This window comes from Ranitomeya variabilis, chromosome 1, assembly GCF_051348905.1.
Source record: "Ranitomeya variabilis isolate aRanVar5 chromosome 1, aRanVar5.hap1, whole genome shotgun sequence".
Classification (NCBI taxonomy): Eukaryota; Metazoa; Chordata; class Amphibia; order Anura; family Dendrobatidae; genus Ranitomeya; species Ranitomeya variabilis.
This window is the reverse complement of record NC_135232.1, coordinates 605,256,532-605,275,374: the sequence shown is the minus strand read 5'-3', so window position 1 is coordinate 605,275,374 and position 18,843 is coordinate 605,256,532. Positions and strand designations below refer to the sequence as shown.

The 18,843-nt window shown below is 46.6% G+C and overlaps 1 protein-coding gene across 9 annotated transcripts in view; it reads right to left on the bottom strand.

Moving 5' to 3' along the window:
• IGSF9 (immunoglobulin superfamily member 9) overlaps window positions 1-18,843 on the bottom strand; it is a 102,881-nt gene that overhangs the window by 60,151 nt on the left and 23,887 nt on the right. For all 9 annotated transcript variants that reach the window (XM_077259797.1, XM_077259789.1, XM_077259738.1 and 6 more), the window contains exon 4: window positions 9,548-9,700. In XM_077259797.1, coding sequence (XP_077115912.1) covers window positions 9,548-9,700 — 153 coding nt within the window. The remainder of the gene's footprint in view (window positions 1-9,547; window positions 9,701-18,843) is intronic.

Genomic DNA, 18,843 nt, shown 5'->3' with positions numbered 1-18,843 from the left:
GTGTGGGATTGCACTTTTTTTGCAATTTCACTGCACTTGGAATTTTTTTCCCATTTTCTAGAAAACGACATGGTAAAACCAAGGATGTTGTTCAAAAGTACAACTCGTCCCGCAAAAAATAAGCCCTCACATGGCCAAATTGATGGAAAAATAAAAAAGTTATGGCTCTGGGAAGGAGGGGAGCGAAAAACAAACACGGAAAAACGGAAAATCACACGGTCATGAAGGGGTTAATGTTGCTTAATAAAGTTTACTATTTTATGGGACTTTATGGCGGCTTGGTTTTCTTTTTGATAATTATTGTTGGCAGCTGTCCCCTATAAGTCCTCTATGCATATTTGCTACTCATTATCTCCATTGTGGTACATCTTTAATCTATTTATATTTATCTAATATGCTTGCTTCAATACTATCTATATATATAATTGTCTAAGGGTTTTTCTGTCCGTCTGTCTGTCTGTCCCGTTTATTCATTCGCTGATTGGTCGAGGCCGCCTGGGCCTCGACCAATCAGCGACGGGCATAGAATGGCGACGATGATGTCATAATGGAAATCCCGCGTCTCTGATTGGTCGAGGCTGCCAGGCCTCGACCAATCAGCGACGGGCACAGTATCGACGTAGATGTCATAATGGTTGCCATGGCGACGATGATGTCAAAAAGGTTGCCTCGACCAATCAGCGACGGGCACAGTCAGAATCATCATTGTCCATATACTACGGGGACATGCATATTCTAGAATACCCGATGCATTAGAATCGGGCCACAGTCTAGTTATGTTATAATTATATATATGTACAGCTGGTATAACCTGGGCATGTTCTGTATATAAGTATATATGTACAGCTGGTATAACCTGGGCATCTCCTGTATATAGTTATATATATACAGCTGGTATAACCTGGGCATCTCCTGTATATAGTTATATATGTACAGCTGGTATAACCTGGGAATCTCCTGTATATAATTATATATGTACAGCTGGTATAACCTGGGAATCTCCTGTATATAATTATATATGTACAGCTGGTATAACCTGGGAATCCACTGTATATAATTATATATGTACAGCTGGTATAACCTGGGCATCTCCTATATATAATTATATATGTACAGCTGGTATAACCTGGGCATCTCCTGTATGTAATTATATATGTACAGCTGGTATAACCTGGGCATCTCCTGTATATAATGATATATGTACAGCTGGTATAACCTGGGCATCTCCTGTATATAATGATATATGTACAGCTGGTATAACCTGGGCATCTCCTGTGTATAGTTATATATGTACAGCTGGTATAACCTGGGCATCTCCTGTATATAATTATATATGTACAGCTGGTATAACCTGGGAATCTCCTGTATATAATTATATATGTACAGCTGGTATAACCTGGGCATCTCCTGTATATAGTTATATATGTACAGCTGGTATAACCTGGGAATCTCCTGTATATAATTATATATGTACAGCTGGTATAACCTGGGCATCTGCTGGCATAACCAGGGAATCCACTGTATATAGTTATATATGTACAGCTGGTATAACCTGGGAATCTCCTGTATATAATTATATATGTACAGCTGGTATAACCTGGGCATCTGCTGGTATAACCTGGGAATCCACGGTATATAGTTATATATGTCCAGCTGGTATAACCTGGGAATCCACGGTATATAGTTATATATGTACAGCTGGTATAACCTGGGAATCCACGGTATATAGTTATATATGTACAGCTGGTATAACCTGGGAATCCACGGTATATAGTTATATATGCACAGCTGGTATAACCTGGGAATCCACGGTATATAGTTATATATGCACAGCTGGTATAACCTGGGAATCCACGGTATATAGTTATATATGCACAGCTGGTATAACCTGGGAATCCACGGTATATAGTTATATATGCACAGCTGGTATAACCTGGGAATCCACGGTATATAGTTATATATGCACAGCTGGTATAACCTGGGAATCCACGGTATATAGTTATATATGCACAGCTGGTATAACCTGGGAATCCACGGTATATAGTTATATATGCACAGCTGGTATAACCTGGGAATCCACGGTATATAGTTATATATGCACAGCTGGTATAACCTGGGAATCCACGGTATATAGTTATATATGCACAGCTGGTATAACCTGGGAATCCACGGTATATAGTTATATATGCACAGCTGGTATAACCTGGGAATCCACGGTATATAGTTATATATGCACAGCTGGTATAACCTGGGAATCCACGGTATATAGTTATATATGCACAGCTGGTATAACCTGGGAATCCACGGTATATAGTTATATATGCACAGCTGGTATAACCTGGGAATCCACGGTATATAGTTATATATGCACAGCTGGTATAACCTGGGAATCCACGGTATATAGTTATATATGCACAGCTGGTATAACCTGGGAATCCACGGTATATAGTTATATATGCACAGCTGGTATAACCTGGGAATCCACGGTATATAGTTATATATGCACAGCTGGTATAACCTGGGAATCCACGGTATATAGTTATATATGCACAGCTGGTATAACCTGGGAATCCACGGTATATAGTTATATATGCACAGCTGGTATAACCTGGGAATCCACGGTATATAGTTATATATGCACAGCTGGTATAACCTGGGAATCCACGGTATATAGTTATATATGCACAGCTGGTATAACCTGGGAATCCACGGTATATAGTTATATATGCACAGCTGGTATAACCTGGGAATCCACGGTATATAGTTATATATGCACAGCTGGTATAACCTGGGAATCCACGGTATATAGTTATATATGCACAGCTGGTATAACCTGGGAATCCACGGTATATAGTTATATATGCACAGCTGGTATAACCTGGGAATCCACGGTATATAGTTATATATGTACAGCTGGTATAACCTGGGAATCCACGGTATATAGTTATATATGTACAGCTGGTATAACCTGGGAATCCACGGTATATAGTTATATATGTACAGCTGGTATAACCTGGGAATCCACAGTATATAGTTATATATGTACAGCTGGTATAACCTGGGAATCCACGGTATATAGTTATATATGTACAGCTGGTATATGTCATTACCGCACAGGCCCACAGGTAGAGAGATGTATACTGCGTGCACTGTTGGTATCATGTTGTGTACCGCAGCTGGCACCTTACCGCTACGCTCCAGGCCCTGCAGTGTTTACGAGTTATTGCTGTATTTTGTAAGCAATTTAAAAAACATAACATGCCGCCTGTGGGCGCACACACTGCACTGGGCGGAGAGGGAAGAGTTAACCGGTATGTGTCTAGACTGGCAGCCTCTTGTGAACACGATTCTCTCCCCGGAGGTGATCTACACATGTTTACACAGATGTGCTTTGTGGGAAGTAATTCATGCAAGTTCACCTGAGCCGGTGCCAGATAAAATCACACTAGTGACAGCTAAAATCCAAAAAGTTGTATAGGGGGCGCCATCACGTTAAATAAAACGATACAGTCCATCAAATAACATGGCTTCATGCCATGGGGTCAGATTTGGGTAGTGCCCAGCCTCTCTGACCTGTGTCACCTCAGATATATGTGAAATACCCTGTGTGCCATACAGGGCCGGACTGGGACTAAAATTCAGCCCTGGCATTTGAAGTTACACAGGCCCACTTGTCACATGGTGACTGTATAATATCTTTGTACACTTGTAGGCAGGGCCGGTTTTAGGCAAAGTGGGGTCCTAGGCAAAGTTTAAAATGGGTCCCCAAATGCTAACATATTGCACATCACACAGAAGCCTTTCTGTTGTATTTACGTGCGCTGAGTTCAGGCCGCTAAACGAGTTTGATCGACAATACTGAAGTTGTTCAACGCTTGTTTCCCGGCCTCTTTCCACCAGCTGAGGAATAATGATGAGACAGAACGATCACTAATAGATCACCATACAGTATCATGTTTTCAGCAGCACATCTACAGTTTACACTGGCAATGTGCTGCTGACAACAAGGCTTTTTGTTCCAGCAAAAACAATCCGAATATGCAGCATTTTACTTGTTTAGTAAAATACACCCCATAGTCCTCCATATATTATAATGTGCTCCATAGTCCTCCATATAGTATAATACACTCCCTATAGTCCTCCATATATTAAAATACACTGCTCAGTCCTCCACATAGTATAATACACTCCTCATAGTCCTCCATATAGCATAATACAATCCTCATAGTGCTCCATATAGTATAATGCACCGCCACAGTCATCCATGTAGTACAATTCACTTCCCATAGTATAATGCACCCCATAGTTCTTCATATAGTATAACGTATTCCCCATAGTCCTCGATACAGTATAATGCAGCCCACATATAGTATAATGCAGCCACCCCAGAGTATAATGCAGCCACCCCAGAGTATAATGCAGCCACCCCAGAGTATAATGCAGCCACCCCACAGAGTATAATGCAGCCACCCCACAGAGTATAATGCAGCCACCCCACAGAGTATGTAACCCCCATAGAATATAATACAGCCCACCTCCCCATAATATATAATGTAGCCCCCCATAGAATATAATGCAGCCCCCCATAGTATATAACGCAGCCTCCCCCATAGAATATAATATACCCCCACAATAGTATATAACACAGCCACATAGTACATAACATGGCCTCCCCCATAGAATATAATATACTCCCCATAGTATATAGCAAAGCCCGCATATTATATAGCACAAACCGCATAGTATACAGCACAGCCTGCATACTATAGCACAGCTCGTGTAGTAGATAACACAGCCCACACAGCAGTATTCAGCACAGACCACACAGTAGTATACAGCACAGACCACACAGTAGTATACAGCACAGCCCACGTAGAAGTATACAGCACAGTCCACACAGTAGTATACAGCACAGCCCACAGAGTAATATATACAGCACAGCCCACAAAGTAATATATACAGCACAGCCCACAAAGTAATATATACAGCACAGCCCACAGAGAACTATATACAGCACAGCCCACAGAGAACTATATACCGCACAGCCCACAGAGAACTATATAAAGCACAGCCCACAGAGAACTATATAAAGCACAGCCCAGAGTACTATATACAGCACAGCCCAGAGTACTATATACAGCACAGCCCAGAGAGTACTATATACAGCACAGCCCAGAGAGTACTATATACAGCACAGCCCAGAGAGTACTATATACAGCACAGCCCACAGAGTACTATATACAGCACAGCCCACAGAGTACTATATACAGCACACAGTAGTATACAGCACAGAGCACAGCCCACAGAGAACTATATACAGCCCACAGTAGTATACAGCACAGAGCACAGCCCACAGAGAACTATATACAGCACAGAGCACAGCCCACAGAGAACTATATACAGCCCACAGTAGCATACAGCACAGAGCACAGCCCACAGATAACTATATACAGCCCACAGTAGTATACAGCACAGAGCACAGCCCACAGAGAACTATATACAGCACAGAGCACAGCCCACAGAGAACTATATACAGCCCACAGTAGCATACAGCACAGAGCACAGCCCACAGATAACTATATACAGCCCACAATAGTATACAGCACAGAGCACAGCCCACAGAGAACTATATACAGCACAGAGCACAGCCCACAGAGAACTATATACAGCCCACAGTAGCATACAGCACAGAGCACAGCCTACAGATTACTACTGTGGGCTGTATATAGTTTACAGCACAGAGCACAGCCCACAGAGAGCTATATACAGCCCACAGTAGTATACAGCACAGAGCACAGCCCACAGAGAACTATATACAGCCCACAGCAGTATACAGCACAGAGCACAGCCCACAGAGAACTATATACAGCCCACAGCAGTATACAGCACAGAGCACAGCCCACAGATAACTATATACAGCCCACAGTAGTATACAGCACAGAGCACAGCCCACAGAGAGCTATATACAGCCCACAGTAGTATACAGCACAGAGCACAGCCCACAGAGAACTATATACAGCCCACAGCAGTATACAGCACAGAGCACAGCCCACAGAGAACTATATACAGCCCACAGCAGTATACAGCACAGAGCACAGCCCACAGAGAACTATATATAGCACAGAGCACACAGTAGTATACAGCACAGAGCACAGCCCACAGAGAGCTATATACAGCCCACAGCAGTATACAGCACAGAGCACAGCCCACAGAGAACTATATACAGCCCACAGCAGTATACAGCACAGAGCACAGCCCACAGAGAACTATATACAGCCCACAGCAGTATACAGCACAGAGCACAGCCCACAGAGAACTATATACAGCCCACAGTGGTATACAGCACAGAGCACAGCCCACAGAGAACTATATACAGCCCACAGTAGTATACAGCACAGAGCACAGCCCACAGAGAACTATATACAGCCCACAGCAGTATACAGCACAGAGCACAGCCCACAGAGAACTATATACAGCCCACAGCAGTATACAGCACAGAGCACAGCCCACAGAGAGCTATATACAGCCCACAGCAGTATACAGCACAGAGCACAGCCCACAGAGAACTATATACAGCCCACAGCAGTATACAGCACAGAGCACAGCCCACAGAGAACTATATACAGCCCACAGCAGTATACAGCACAGAGCACAGCCCACAGAGAACTATATACAGCCCACAGTAGTATACAGCACAGAGCACAGCCCACAGAGAGCTATATACAGCCCACAGTAGTATACAGCACAGAGCACAGCCCACAGAGAGCTATATACAGCCCACAGCAGTATACAGCACAGAGCACAGCCCACAGAGTACTATATACAGCCCACAGTAGTATACAGCACAGAGCACAGCCCACAGAGAACTATATACAGCCCACAGCAGTATACAGCACAGAGCACAGCCCACAGAGAACTATATACAGCCCACAGCAGTATACAGCACAGAGCACGGCCCACAGAGAACTATATACAGCCCACAGCAGTATACAGCACAGAGCACAGCCCACAGAGAACTATATACAGCCCACAGCAGTATACAGCACAGAGGACAGCCCACAGAGAACTATATACAGCCCACATCTCTTCTCTTCCTCCCCTCACCTCCTCCGAGAATGGCCCCACAGTCCAGAAAAAAAAAAAACTCTCCTCACCTCTCCTCGTGCCCAGCGTTGCTTCCTGGTTCCTGCTCCTGTCTCAGCAGCTGCAGTCTGCCCGGGACACAGCAGGTGCGCGATGATATGACATCATCGCGCACCCGCAGTGTCAGAGGCAGAGCGGGGAATGATGGGAGTGGAGCGTCTGTAGACGCTCCCTCCTCCATCATTGCATTCAACTGTACCGGCGTCTATACGCCGGTACAGTTGAATGCGGGGGCGGCGGATTGAGCGGCCCACCACTGGCACCGGCCCTTCTGGCATTTGCCAGAAGTGCCCTATGGCCAGTCCGGCCCTGGTGCCATATAACATGGACATCCTCTTTACGTTAACTCATTATGAACACCAAAGGAAAGCCTATTTTTGTGGGCTCAGTGGTGGAGATTACAAAAGATCAAAGACAAATGGCTTCAGGATGGAGGTCCGCTAGGTGAGGTCACACATCATGGCAGACTGTGAAGCCATCTGTAGTATAAAGGATAAAAAACCAACAAGAGCCCATTTTCTGACTAAAGAACAATCACGGACTGACGGATTGTTTGGGAAGGGTTGAGGCCATGACATCAACCAGCAGTCAGGAACATCCCAGATGCCCATTCTCCAAAACAACGTTTCGGGTCAAACTAGTCTCTTCCTCAGACGGTACTTTTTTTTCCATCTTATTGCTGGTTTTAAGAGTAACCCAGAAAGATCTAGACCCTCAGAAGGGCTTCACATTGTAGGATGTGGGTCATAAAAAGGGGCATTGAGGGGGGTTGGGCATGGCTTGTGGTCAAAGGTCTTCCCAAACCTCAATTCTGATCTAATTAGTGTCGAGTTGCCTTTCTTTTCGAGTTCTTTGGTTTCATAGACTTTCCTCTGAGTTGTTGGCTTTTATCTAGGACCATGAAGACAGCCTCAGGAACCTTTCTGTCACAACAAGCCATGGGCATGGGGTCTCGGTGGACACAAAGCCCAACTCTGTGCAGGCTAAAATAGGGGGCAGGAAATCGAGAACATCCTCCACATGTTGCATGTAGAGGTCCTCGAGCCTTTGCTCCAAGGATTACACCCACTGTCGGGATGTCATCATCTCCATGGCCTCCGCCTGATGAGGCGTCACTGTATGTACGTGTCAGTATGAACAGAAGTGAGGGGGGCAATCACTCGGCCCGCCATCCTCCCCTCCAATCCGAGAACTTACAAAAGGATAGGATCTGTTCATGGTCAGAAGTGGCCCTTTTACTTTCTGTAACTGGTATACAGCATATACATCTGGGTTATACACTGCCATAACATTCCCCAGAGCCTATTGTGCCGCTCCTGTGTCAGTCTTTACTGCGGTCTGGCATTATATTCATGAATCTTGAAGCTCATAGTGCACCGAATGCAGGACTGACAATACGTCGTATTCTAAGCTCCTATTAATTGTAAGCCTGGCACAGGGCATACGTCCGGGATAATGGGAGTAGCGCTATTTACTGTTGGCACTGGTACTTGTCACGTCTCTGCCAGTCTAAACAGCACAGTGTTGTGTTGGCAACGATCTCTCCAGCTCTATATGGGGCATTGCTGTTGCCAGACATGGCTATTCCATATAAAGAAAAAGTAAAAAGGTGCCGCTCATGAGTACGCTTTGACTTTGCAGATACAAGACCTAAATAATATGTATTATAAAATTAATACCGCCATATACAGCACATATAAAACATCCGTAAAGTGGCCAAATAATATGCATTAGACAAGTAAGAGCCAACATAATATTGCCATATAAAGAACATATAAAGCAACCATATAGTGCTGAAATATAATGCAATATACAAGTAAGAGACCACATAATACTGCCATATACCGCTCATCCAAAGCTACTCTATAGTACTCAAGTATGCATATTACACGCCCACATGCAATAAGCAGGTCATGTAAAGTTACCATATAGTACCCAAGTAGCATGCATTGTACTAGAACCCAAATAATATTGCCATACACAGCCAATACAAAAACATTGCGTAGTGCCAAAGTAGTATGCATACTACTGCCATATACAGCCTATATAAACACTGTAATGAGCCCAACTAATATCCATTACACAAGTAAGAGCCCATGTATTACTGACATATAAAGCCACCATATAGTGCTAAAATAATATGCAATACACAACCAACAGCACACCTAATATTGCCATACACAGCTCATATAAAACCACTGTCTAGTGCTCAAGTAATACTACCATATAGTTCCCACATAATATTACATGTCTATCTCCAAATATCACCATACAATGCTAAAAAAAATCTGGGTAATGCCAGTTTGTCCATGAGTCCACATTCACAATGGCCATCGGGTAAATGGGGTTCAATGTAACTACATCGCCACATAAGCAATTATTTATGGGGTTGTAAAAGACGTACAGTTCACAGTGAGATGGATCCATGTCCCATTCTTAAAGTCCTCATCTGCGTGATGACGATCCAGAAACAGCACCCGACACTCATACCAACCCTGGTCATCAGAACGGAGGGAGTCAATGCGTAGAGAAGCGCCTTCCTCTATCCGCGTGCGTCCTGTCAAGAGATGGATAAACAGCGTGAATAAGACAGAAGGATGTAACTCGGTACACAGTGACACCACCAGCAGAATAGTGAGTGCAGCTCTGGGGTATAATACAGGATGTAACTCGGGATCAGTACAGGATCAGTAATGTATGTACACAGTGACTGCACCAGCAGAATAGTGAGTGCAGCTCTGGAGTATAATACAGGATGTAACTCATGATCAGTACAGGATCATTAATGTAATGTATGTACACAGTGACACCACCAGCAGAATAGTGAGTGCAGCTCTGGAGTATAATACAGGATGTAACTCGGGATCAGTACAGGATCAGTAATGTAATGTATGTACACAGTGACCTGCACCAGCAGAATAGCGAGTGCAGCTCTGGGGTATAATACAGGATGTAACTCAGGATCAGTACAGGATCAGTAATGTAATGTATGTACACAGTGACTGCACCAGCAGAATAGTGAGCGCAGCTCTGGGTTAGAATACAGGATGTAACTCAGGATCAGTACAGGATCAGTAATGTAACGTATGTACACAGTGACTGCACCAGCAGAATAGTGAGTGCAGCTCTGGAGTATAATACAGGATGTAACTCAGGATCAGTGCAGGATCAGTAATGTAATGTATGTACACAGTGACTGCACCAGCAGAATAGTGAGTGCAGCTCTAGAGTATAATACAGGATGTAACTCAGGATCAGTAATGTAATATACTGTATGTAGACAGTGACTGCACCAGCAGAATAGTGAGTGCAGCTCTGGAGTGAAATACTAGATGTAACTCAGGATCAGTAATGCAATGTGTGTACACAGTGACTGCACCAGCAGAATAGTGAGTGCAGCTCTGGAATATAATACAGGATGTAACTCAGGATCAGTAATGTATGTACACAGTGAAAGCATCAGAATAGTGAGTGCAGCTCCAGGGTATAGTACAGGATGTAACTCAGGATCAGTACAGGATCAGTAATGTAATGTATGTACACAGTGACTGCACCAGCAGAATAGTGAGCGCAGCTCTGGGTTAGAATACAGGATGTAACTCAGGATCAGTACAGGATCAGTAATGTAACGTATGTACACAGTGACTGCACCAGCAGAATAGTGAGTGCAGCTCTGGAGTATAATACAGGATGTAACTCAGGATTAGTGCAGGATCAGTAATGTAATGTATGTACACAGTGATAGCACCAGCAGAATAGTGAGTGCAGCTCTGGAGTATAATACAGGATGTAACTCAGGATCAGTAATGTATGTACACAGTGAAAGCATCAGCAGAATAGTGAGTGCAGCTCCAGGGTATAGTACAGGATGTAACTCAGGATCAGTACAGGATCAGTAATGTAATGTATGTACATAGTGACTGCACAAGCAGAATAGTGAGTGCAGCTCTGGAGTATAATACAGGATGTAACTCAGGATCAGTAATGTAATGTATGTACAAAGTGACTGCACCAGCAGAATAGTGAGTGCAGCTCTGGGGTATAATACAGGATGTAACTCAGGATCAGTAATGTAATGTATGTACACGTATGTACAGTGAATGCATCAGCAGAATAGTGAGTGCAGCTCCAGGGTATAGTACAGGATGTAACTCAGGATCAGTACAGAATCAGTAATCTAATGTATGTACATAGTGACTGTGCGGCGCGCCCCCACACCGCCGCAGGGCCGAGGGGCTACCCGGAGCCGGGCCTCTGGGTCTCAGTCTCGGGGTTGTCACGGTGGCTAGACCCGGTCCGTGGCCCTGTCCGTCAGTGGGGGACGTCCGGAGTAATAGGTGGTAGTAATGATAGCGGTGGAGCGGTGCAGTTGTGGGGTGTAAGTCGCGGTAAATAACGAGGACACCAGGTTGCAGTCTCTTTACCTCTTTACTGGAGATCTCTGAGTCCTCAGTCCGGAACACGGTTCACCAGGCTACGCAAGTCCGGCCGGTCCAATGGCACCTCCAGAGTTCTCCTCTCAGGTGGAAATCTGTGCCTTCCTTCTAGCGCTATGTGTTGTAGTCCTTCCCTGCTGTGCTTACGGAAAGTAACCCCACAACGGTTGTGTCTGTTTCTTAAGTTCCCTCACAACTCGATTTGATGTTCCTCTGTAATCCACCCCTTCCCTGTATTCAGGTTGGAATGGCACCCGTTTGTCAGGTAGGCCTGGAGTTCTTCCGGGACCCTAGAGTCGCCCCTCTCCCGCAATTGCCCCCCAAGACTTCATAGGTGATATGTGGTAGACAGCCCGCCTGAGACCGACTGCCCTGCCGCTGTTTGGAGTATGGCTTGAAGCTGTATTCTAATCCACTCCCTCGGCGTTCCGGCCACCGGTATTGCGCCTCAGCAGGGTGCTGCCTCTTTCAACAAAACCCCTGCTGGTATTCTCCTTCTGCTTGATCTCGTTTCTCACTCAGCACAATCTATCTCGCTTCTAGTCCTTTCTTGAGTCCCGCCGCTTCCAGGAGCCTGCGCGGACCCGTTACGTTCTTTCAATGCCAAGCCTCTGCCAGGATCCCACCCCTGGCAGAGACCCTACAGTCTCTCCCTTCACAACACCCCCTGCCACAGGGTGTTGCTCCGTTCAATCCCGTCAGCGTTCTCTTCTAACTTCCTGCCTGACCCCCAGTTTACCCACTATGGTGGGGAGTGGCCTAATGAATAGCACCCTTAGCTCCCCCCGGAGGCCCAGCTGTGAAATATATTGGTGTCTGTGATACCTGATTGGAGGAACTCCTTCGGTGCCATCGAACGTACCATGGCTCCCCTTAGCGGCGAAGCCACAGTACTGCAACGACCAGAACTCTGGGGCGCTGCACTCCCCCCTGGTTAAACACAGTACTCCGGGACTGGGAAGAAAAACAACAATACAGATTAGCAAACAGACATACAATTTTGTTGAGTGCAAAACAATAAGTATACTTGAACAGGCTTCCCTTTATGGGAGGTGAGGACACTTTTAACGTTACAAACATGGTCAACATTATAAATTACAGGCTATGCATAACTCCTGTTACCCAACCGGGTATTCTACTTAGTGCAAATTCTGGAACAATAAATTAACATTGCCTTTAAGAAACATACACTCTTAGTTTACCAAAGGCCTTCCTATAATCACATTACAGGGTAAGGTAACTTCACATTCTCCTACTTTGAACCTGCAGGACCGCCTGTCCCTATGGCACCAGACCTACTGCCTCTCCTTTCTTTTACAGGACCGCCCTGTTCATCCAGGGCCTACTGCCTTTCTCTACTATACATGGTATAGACATAACATTCCTTTCGTTTAAAGAACTCTGAGCCAGCTCTACTCGGCTCCTTTAACCCCTTCACCCCCGGAGCTTTTTCCGTTTTTCCGTTTTCGTTTTTCGCTCCCCTCCTTCCCAGAGCCATAACTTTTTTATTTTTCCGTCAATTTGGCCATGTGTGGGCTTATTTTTTGCGGGACGAGTTGTACTTTTGAACGACATCATTGGTTTTAGCATGTCGTGTACTAGAAAACGGGAAAAAAATTCCAAGTGCAGTGAAATTGCAAAAAAAGTGCAATCCCACACTTGTTTTTTGCTTGCCTATTTTGCTAGGTTCACTAAATGCTAAAACTGACCTGCCATTATGATTCTCCAGGTCACTATGAGTTCATAGACACCTAACATGACTAGGTTATTTTTCACCTAAGTGGTGAAAAAAAATTCCAAACTTTGCAAAAAACAAAACAAAACAAAATTGCGCCATTTTCCGATACTCGTAGCGTCTCCATTTTTCGTGATCTGGGGTCAGGTGAGGGCTTATTTTTTGCGTGCCGAGCTGGCGTTTTTAATGATAGCATTTTGGTGTAGATACGTTCTTTTGATCGCCCGTTATTGCATTTTAATGCAATGTCGTGGCGACCAAAAAAACGTAAATCTGGCGTTTCGAATTTTTTTCTCATTACGCCATTTAGCGATCAGGTTAATGCTTTTTTTTAATTGATAGATCGGGCGATTCTGAACGCGGCGATACCAAATATGTGTAGGTTTTTTTTTTTTTTTTATTGATTTATTTTGATTGGGGCGAAAGGGGGGTGATTTAAACTTTTATGTTTTTTTTATTTTTTTCACATTTTTAAAAACTTTTTTTTTTTACTTTTGCCATGCTTCTATAGCCTCCATGGGAGGCTAGAAGCAGGCACAGCCCGATCGGCTCTGCTACATAACAGCGATCATCAGATCGCTGTTATGTAGCTAAAATGCAGGTGTGCTGTGAGCGCCGACCACAGGGGGGCGCTCACAGCCACCGGCAATCAGTAACCATAGAGGTCTCAAGGACCTCTATGGTTACAATGGAGGAGCATCGCCGACCCCCGATCATGTGACAGGGGTCGGCGATGCGCTCATATCCGGCCGCACGGCCGGATGCGGTAGTTAAATGCCGCTGTCTGCGTTTGACAGCGGCATTTAACTAGTTAATAGCGGCGGGTGATCGCGATTTCACCCGCCGCTATTGCGCGCACATGTCAGCTGTAAAAAACAGCTGACATGTCGCGACTTTGATGTGCGCTCACCGCCGGAGCGCACATCAAAGCGGGGGTCCCGACATGTGACGTACTATTCCGTCACATGTCGGGAAGGGGTTAAGGACTCACTCTCTAACCCCTACGGGTCACTCTCTGTCCTTAGTAACAAAGTAACTTTCAATGGGGACGCGGGGTTTACCTTCTATCCTCACCTTCATTATTACTTTGCTTACTTTCAACTATGCAGACCTCTATCTCTACCCCTACGGGCTCTCTGCATCTTTTCTTTCTGCAAACATTATTTAGACATTTCAACAAATTCAACACATATAACTTAGCATGTAAAACAGTTACATTTCTTTTCAAGGCATCATTATGGCATTACTGTTCTGCAACAGTATCTCTCTCAAGTTCAGTTTCTCACATCCCCTTTAAGAGGAGACCAAGTCTTTCTAAGGTAGCTCGTCTTCTCAGCCTACCAGCCCACGCAAAGGTTCCGGTATGGTATCTTCGCAAAGTGTCTTTAACTAGAACCGGTAGGAAAGGTATCTTCACAAAGTGTCTTTGGCTCAAACAAATAGGGCAAATATCTTCGCAAAGTGTCTTTGGCTAAAACCAGTAGGGAGCACCTTTAAGAAGGTGCAAACTATTTACAAGGGAAGTTCGAATCATGCACAGTCCATGATTTCTGCAGTTCTTTAAACTTGTGCAAAAATTTTAGGAAAACTCAGAACAAACACAGGGATCCCGGGTCAACAAAGGGATCCATTAACCCTGGGCGGGTTTAGCAGCAACAGGAACAAAAGAACAAACAGTAACTATTTACATTTTCATGGTATCGAGGTTTATTCTTTTTCAGGCGGCTCGGGCTCCTGCCCCCCAGCCACCGTGGTGCCAGCGTCCGCGGTTCGAACGTGAAGATGAACTCGACTGGCCAACTCGGTGGCCGCAACCAGGCGCACCGTTGCGATGGTGACAAGATCGGGTGCTCCTGGGACCAGGTCCGAGGCGGTAAGGGTCGCGGCTCCAGACATACACCGCCGAACATTCCGTGCATACCACCCGAGCGGGTTCTGGTGGCGGCTGTAGGTCACCGAATCCCCCTTTTGCAATGGTTCTCCACTTCGGCCACAGCAGGGAGCCCTCACGTTACAATGCGCAACAAAAACGTCAGTATCCAATCCTGGCTCGTGTATGAGGCCCCACCCTCTTCTTGCATGGTAGGCCAACACAGTGCCCCGCCTTGTCACGTCTCTGTCATCCCATGCCGGAGGGGGTTGTTGTACTTTCGATGGGCCCACCGACTCGGCCTCTTTCCGGCCTTTCCACTGCAGAATCAAGCACTGTCTATATTGTTCCCATGTAAGCACCGCAAGAGTGGACCCGTTCTCCCGGGATCCATCTGCTCTAAACCAGGGGGTGTCCCACCGAAGAACTACTCCATCTAAGCTCACATCCACCGGCTCCCCCACTCCAGTCGACAGCGGTGGCACCATCCTTCCCAGGTCATCGGGGGATAGCACCATTAGCCCTGCCGAGATAAGTCGCTCCCTACTGCGATAGAGGTGGGTCATGGAAGCGGGCTCGCGGAGGGGAGCAGGGACGCCGGCCATACCTGCGCCCAATATGGTTCCATCGGTGTCGCTCCGGTCCGTTAACGAGGACGCTAGAGTCTGCTGCAGCCCGGACCGGGGCTCCTCCAATGGGATGCTCGGATTCGGCTCCGCTGGCCGTGGTTCCTCCTCCTCTAACTCCGAGGTCGGGATTGGTGGACGCAACTCCGCTGTTGGGTCCGCAGGCTTCCGGTCCATCTCCGTTGAAGAAGGGCAGGCCGGAACTGCTTCTTCCTCGCTCAGGCACTCGCCGTTCATCATCGCTGCCTGATAGTCGGTGGCAGTGCATGCACCTAACTCCGCCATTTCTCTGAGGTTGGGCTTCTCCGTCACCAGCCTCTCGCCGTTGCATATCAAGGGGTGTTTCTCTTCTGCTTTGGGGCAGGTCATTCCTCTGCAGCCAGAAGTGCAGGGGGCGGTAGCCATTTCTCGCGCCACACTGGGAGTCTCCGCCCATAACACGCCCTCCTTCCCCTTGGGTGTAGCAATGGCGGCGCCTTTTGGCGGGAACTTTTGGCGGCTAATGGCGCAGCACAGTCTTACAATAAAGTACAGTCTAAGCACAACAAATCACAGTCTCTAGGCACACATGACCTGATTCTTCAGGCTTAAGTAGATCCTGTTCGTGACGCCAAGTCTGCGGCGCGCCCCCACACCGCCGCAGGGCCGAGGGGCTACCCGGAGCCGGGCCTTTGGGTCTCAGTCTCGGGGTTGTCACGGTGGCTAGACCCGGTCCGTGGCCCTGTCCGTCAGTGGGGGACGTCCGGAGTAATAGGTGGTAGTAATGATAGCGGTGGAGCGGTGCAGTTGTGGGGTGTAAGTCGCGGTAAATAACGAGGACACCAGGTTGCAGTCTCTTTACCTCTTTACTGGAGATCTCTGAGTCCTCAGTCCGGAACACGGTTCACCAGGCTACGCAAGTCCGGCCGGTCCAATGGCACCTCCAGAGTTCTCCTCTCAGGTGGAAATCTGTGCCTTCCTTCTAGCGCTATGTGTTGTAGTCCTTCCCTGCTGTGCTTACGGAAAGTAACCCCACAACGGTTGTGTCTGTTTCTTAAGTTCCCTCACAACTCGATTTGATGTTCCTCTGTAATCCACCCCTTCCCTGTATTCAGGTTGGAATGGCACCCGTTTGTCAGGTAGGCCTGGAGTTCTTCCGGGACCCTAGAGTCGCCCCTCTCCCGCAATTGCCCCCCAAGACTTCATAGGTGATATGTGGTAGACAGCCCGCCTAAGACCGACTGCCCTGCCGCTGTTTGGAGTATGGCTTGAAGCTGTATTCTAATCCACTCCCTCGGCGTTCCGGCCACCGGTATTGCGCCTCAGCAGGGTGCTGCCTCTTTCAACAAAACCCCTGCTGGTATTCTCCTTCTGCTTGATCTCGTTTCTCACTCAGCACAATCTATCTCGCTTCTAGTCCTTTCTTGAGTCCCGCCGCTTCCAGGAGCCTGCGCGGACCCGTTACGTTCTTTCAATGCCAAGCCTCTGCCAGGATCCCACCCCTGGCAGAGACCCTACAGTCTCTCCCTTCACAACACCCCCTGCCACAGGGTGTTGCTCCGTTCAATCCCGTCAGCGTTCTCTTCTAACTTCCTGCCTGACCCCCAGTTTACCCACTATGGTGGGGAGTGGCCTAATGAATAGCACCCTTAGCTCCCCCCGGAGGCCCAGCTGTGAAATATATTGGTGTCTGTGATACCTGATTGGAGGAACTCCTTCGGTGCCATCGAACGTACCATGGCTCCCCTTAGCGGCGAAGCCACAGTACTGCAACGACCAGAACTCTGGGGCGCTGCAACTGCACAAGCAGAATAGTGAGTGCAGCTCTGGAGTATAATACAGGATGTAACTCAGGATCAGTAATGTAATGTATGTACACAGTGACTGCACCAGCAGAATAGTGAGTGCAGCTCTGGGGTATAATACAGGATGTGAATATCTGCACGGGGGGCACACAGTCCAAGCTTGTTTGCTGTCCACAGTGTTTTACTCCTTTTCACAGTAAGTAGAAATGTGAGGAATATGGGTTGTGTTGAGGCTCAGACCTGACTCTACAGCTCACTGTTCTGCACATGTCAACATGGTGCTATACAATTTTAAAGGGAGAATACATCACACAATAGAAAACTCCACACTGGCCCAGCTGTGTTACTGCACACTCATTTCTGCCATTGTGATTGAAGACAGACACTGCACACACTTTAAAGGTAAAAACTGCAATGTCTCACTGTCACAACACTGTAAATAACGTGATAATGAGATAGAGGGTATGTGCACAGGATCAGGACTGGCTCAGGATTTGACGCAGGTGAAGTCTGCACCAAATATATTGGGGTATATTCCCACGGTCAGTAAACGCTGCAGGTTGGACGCTGTGTACATGCGCAATGTCCAACCTACAGCATCCAGCTATTACAGCATAGTGGATGCCCACTATGCGTGCACTGATGCCCGCAGAGACGGACATGCGGATCGTCTTTTCAGACCGCAGCATGCCAATTTATGTAGCTGAGACGCTCAGTCTCCACTGCATAAATTACCCATACACTTTATTAAATGCGGTAAAGTCGCATTATCTTCCTAATCACATGCGTATTAAGTGCGGGAACGCAGCTTACTACGCATGTGTACGAATTTAAATAATGGTAAACTTTGTGACACAGCTGGAAGCACACGACACAGGAAGTGGAGGAAAGCAAAGAGAGAGGTCCCCTGCTTTTTAATAAATACATAATAAAAAATAGTGTGCGTTCCCCCTATATTTGTTAACCAGCCAGAGTAAAGCAGACTACTGGGACTGATATTTCAGGCTGGTAGGGATCCATTATCCATGAACCTTAACAGCCTGATAACACCAGGCCGCAGCAGTCTGCTTACCTTGGATGGTTAGCAAAAATAGTGGGGTCCTCTTATTTTTGTTAACCAGCCAAGGAAAAAGCAGACAGCTGCGGCCTGGTATTCTCAGGCTGGCGAGGCCCATGGATTTTAGCCCTCACCAGCCTAAAAATAGCAGCCTGCAGCTGTCCTACAATTGGCGCATCTTCCAGGAGATGA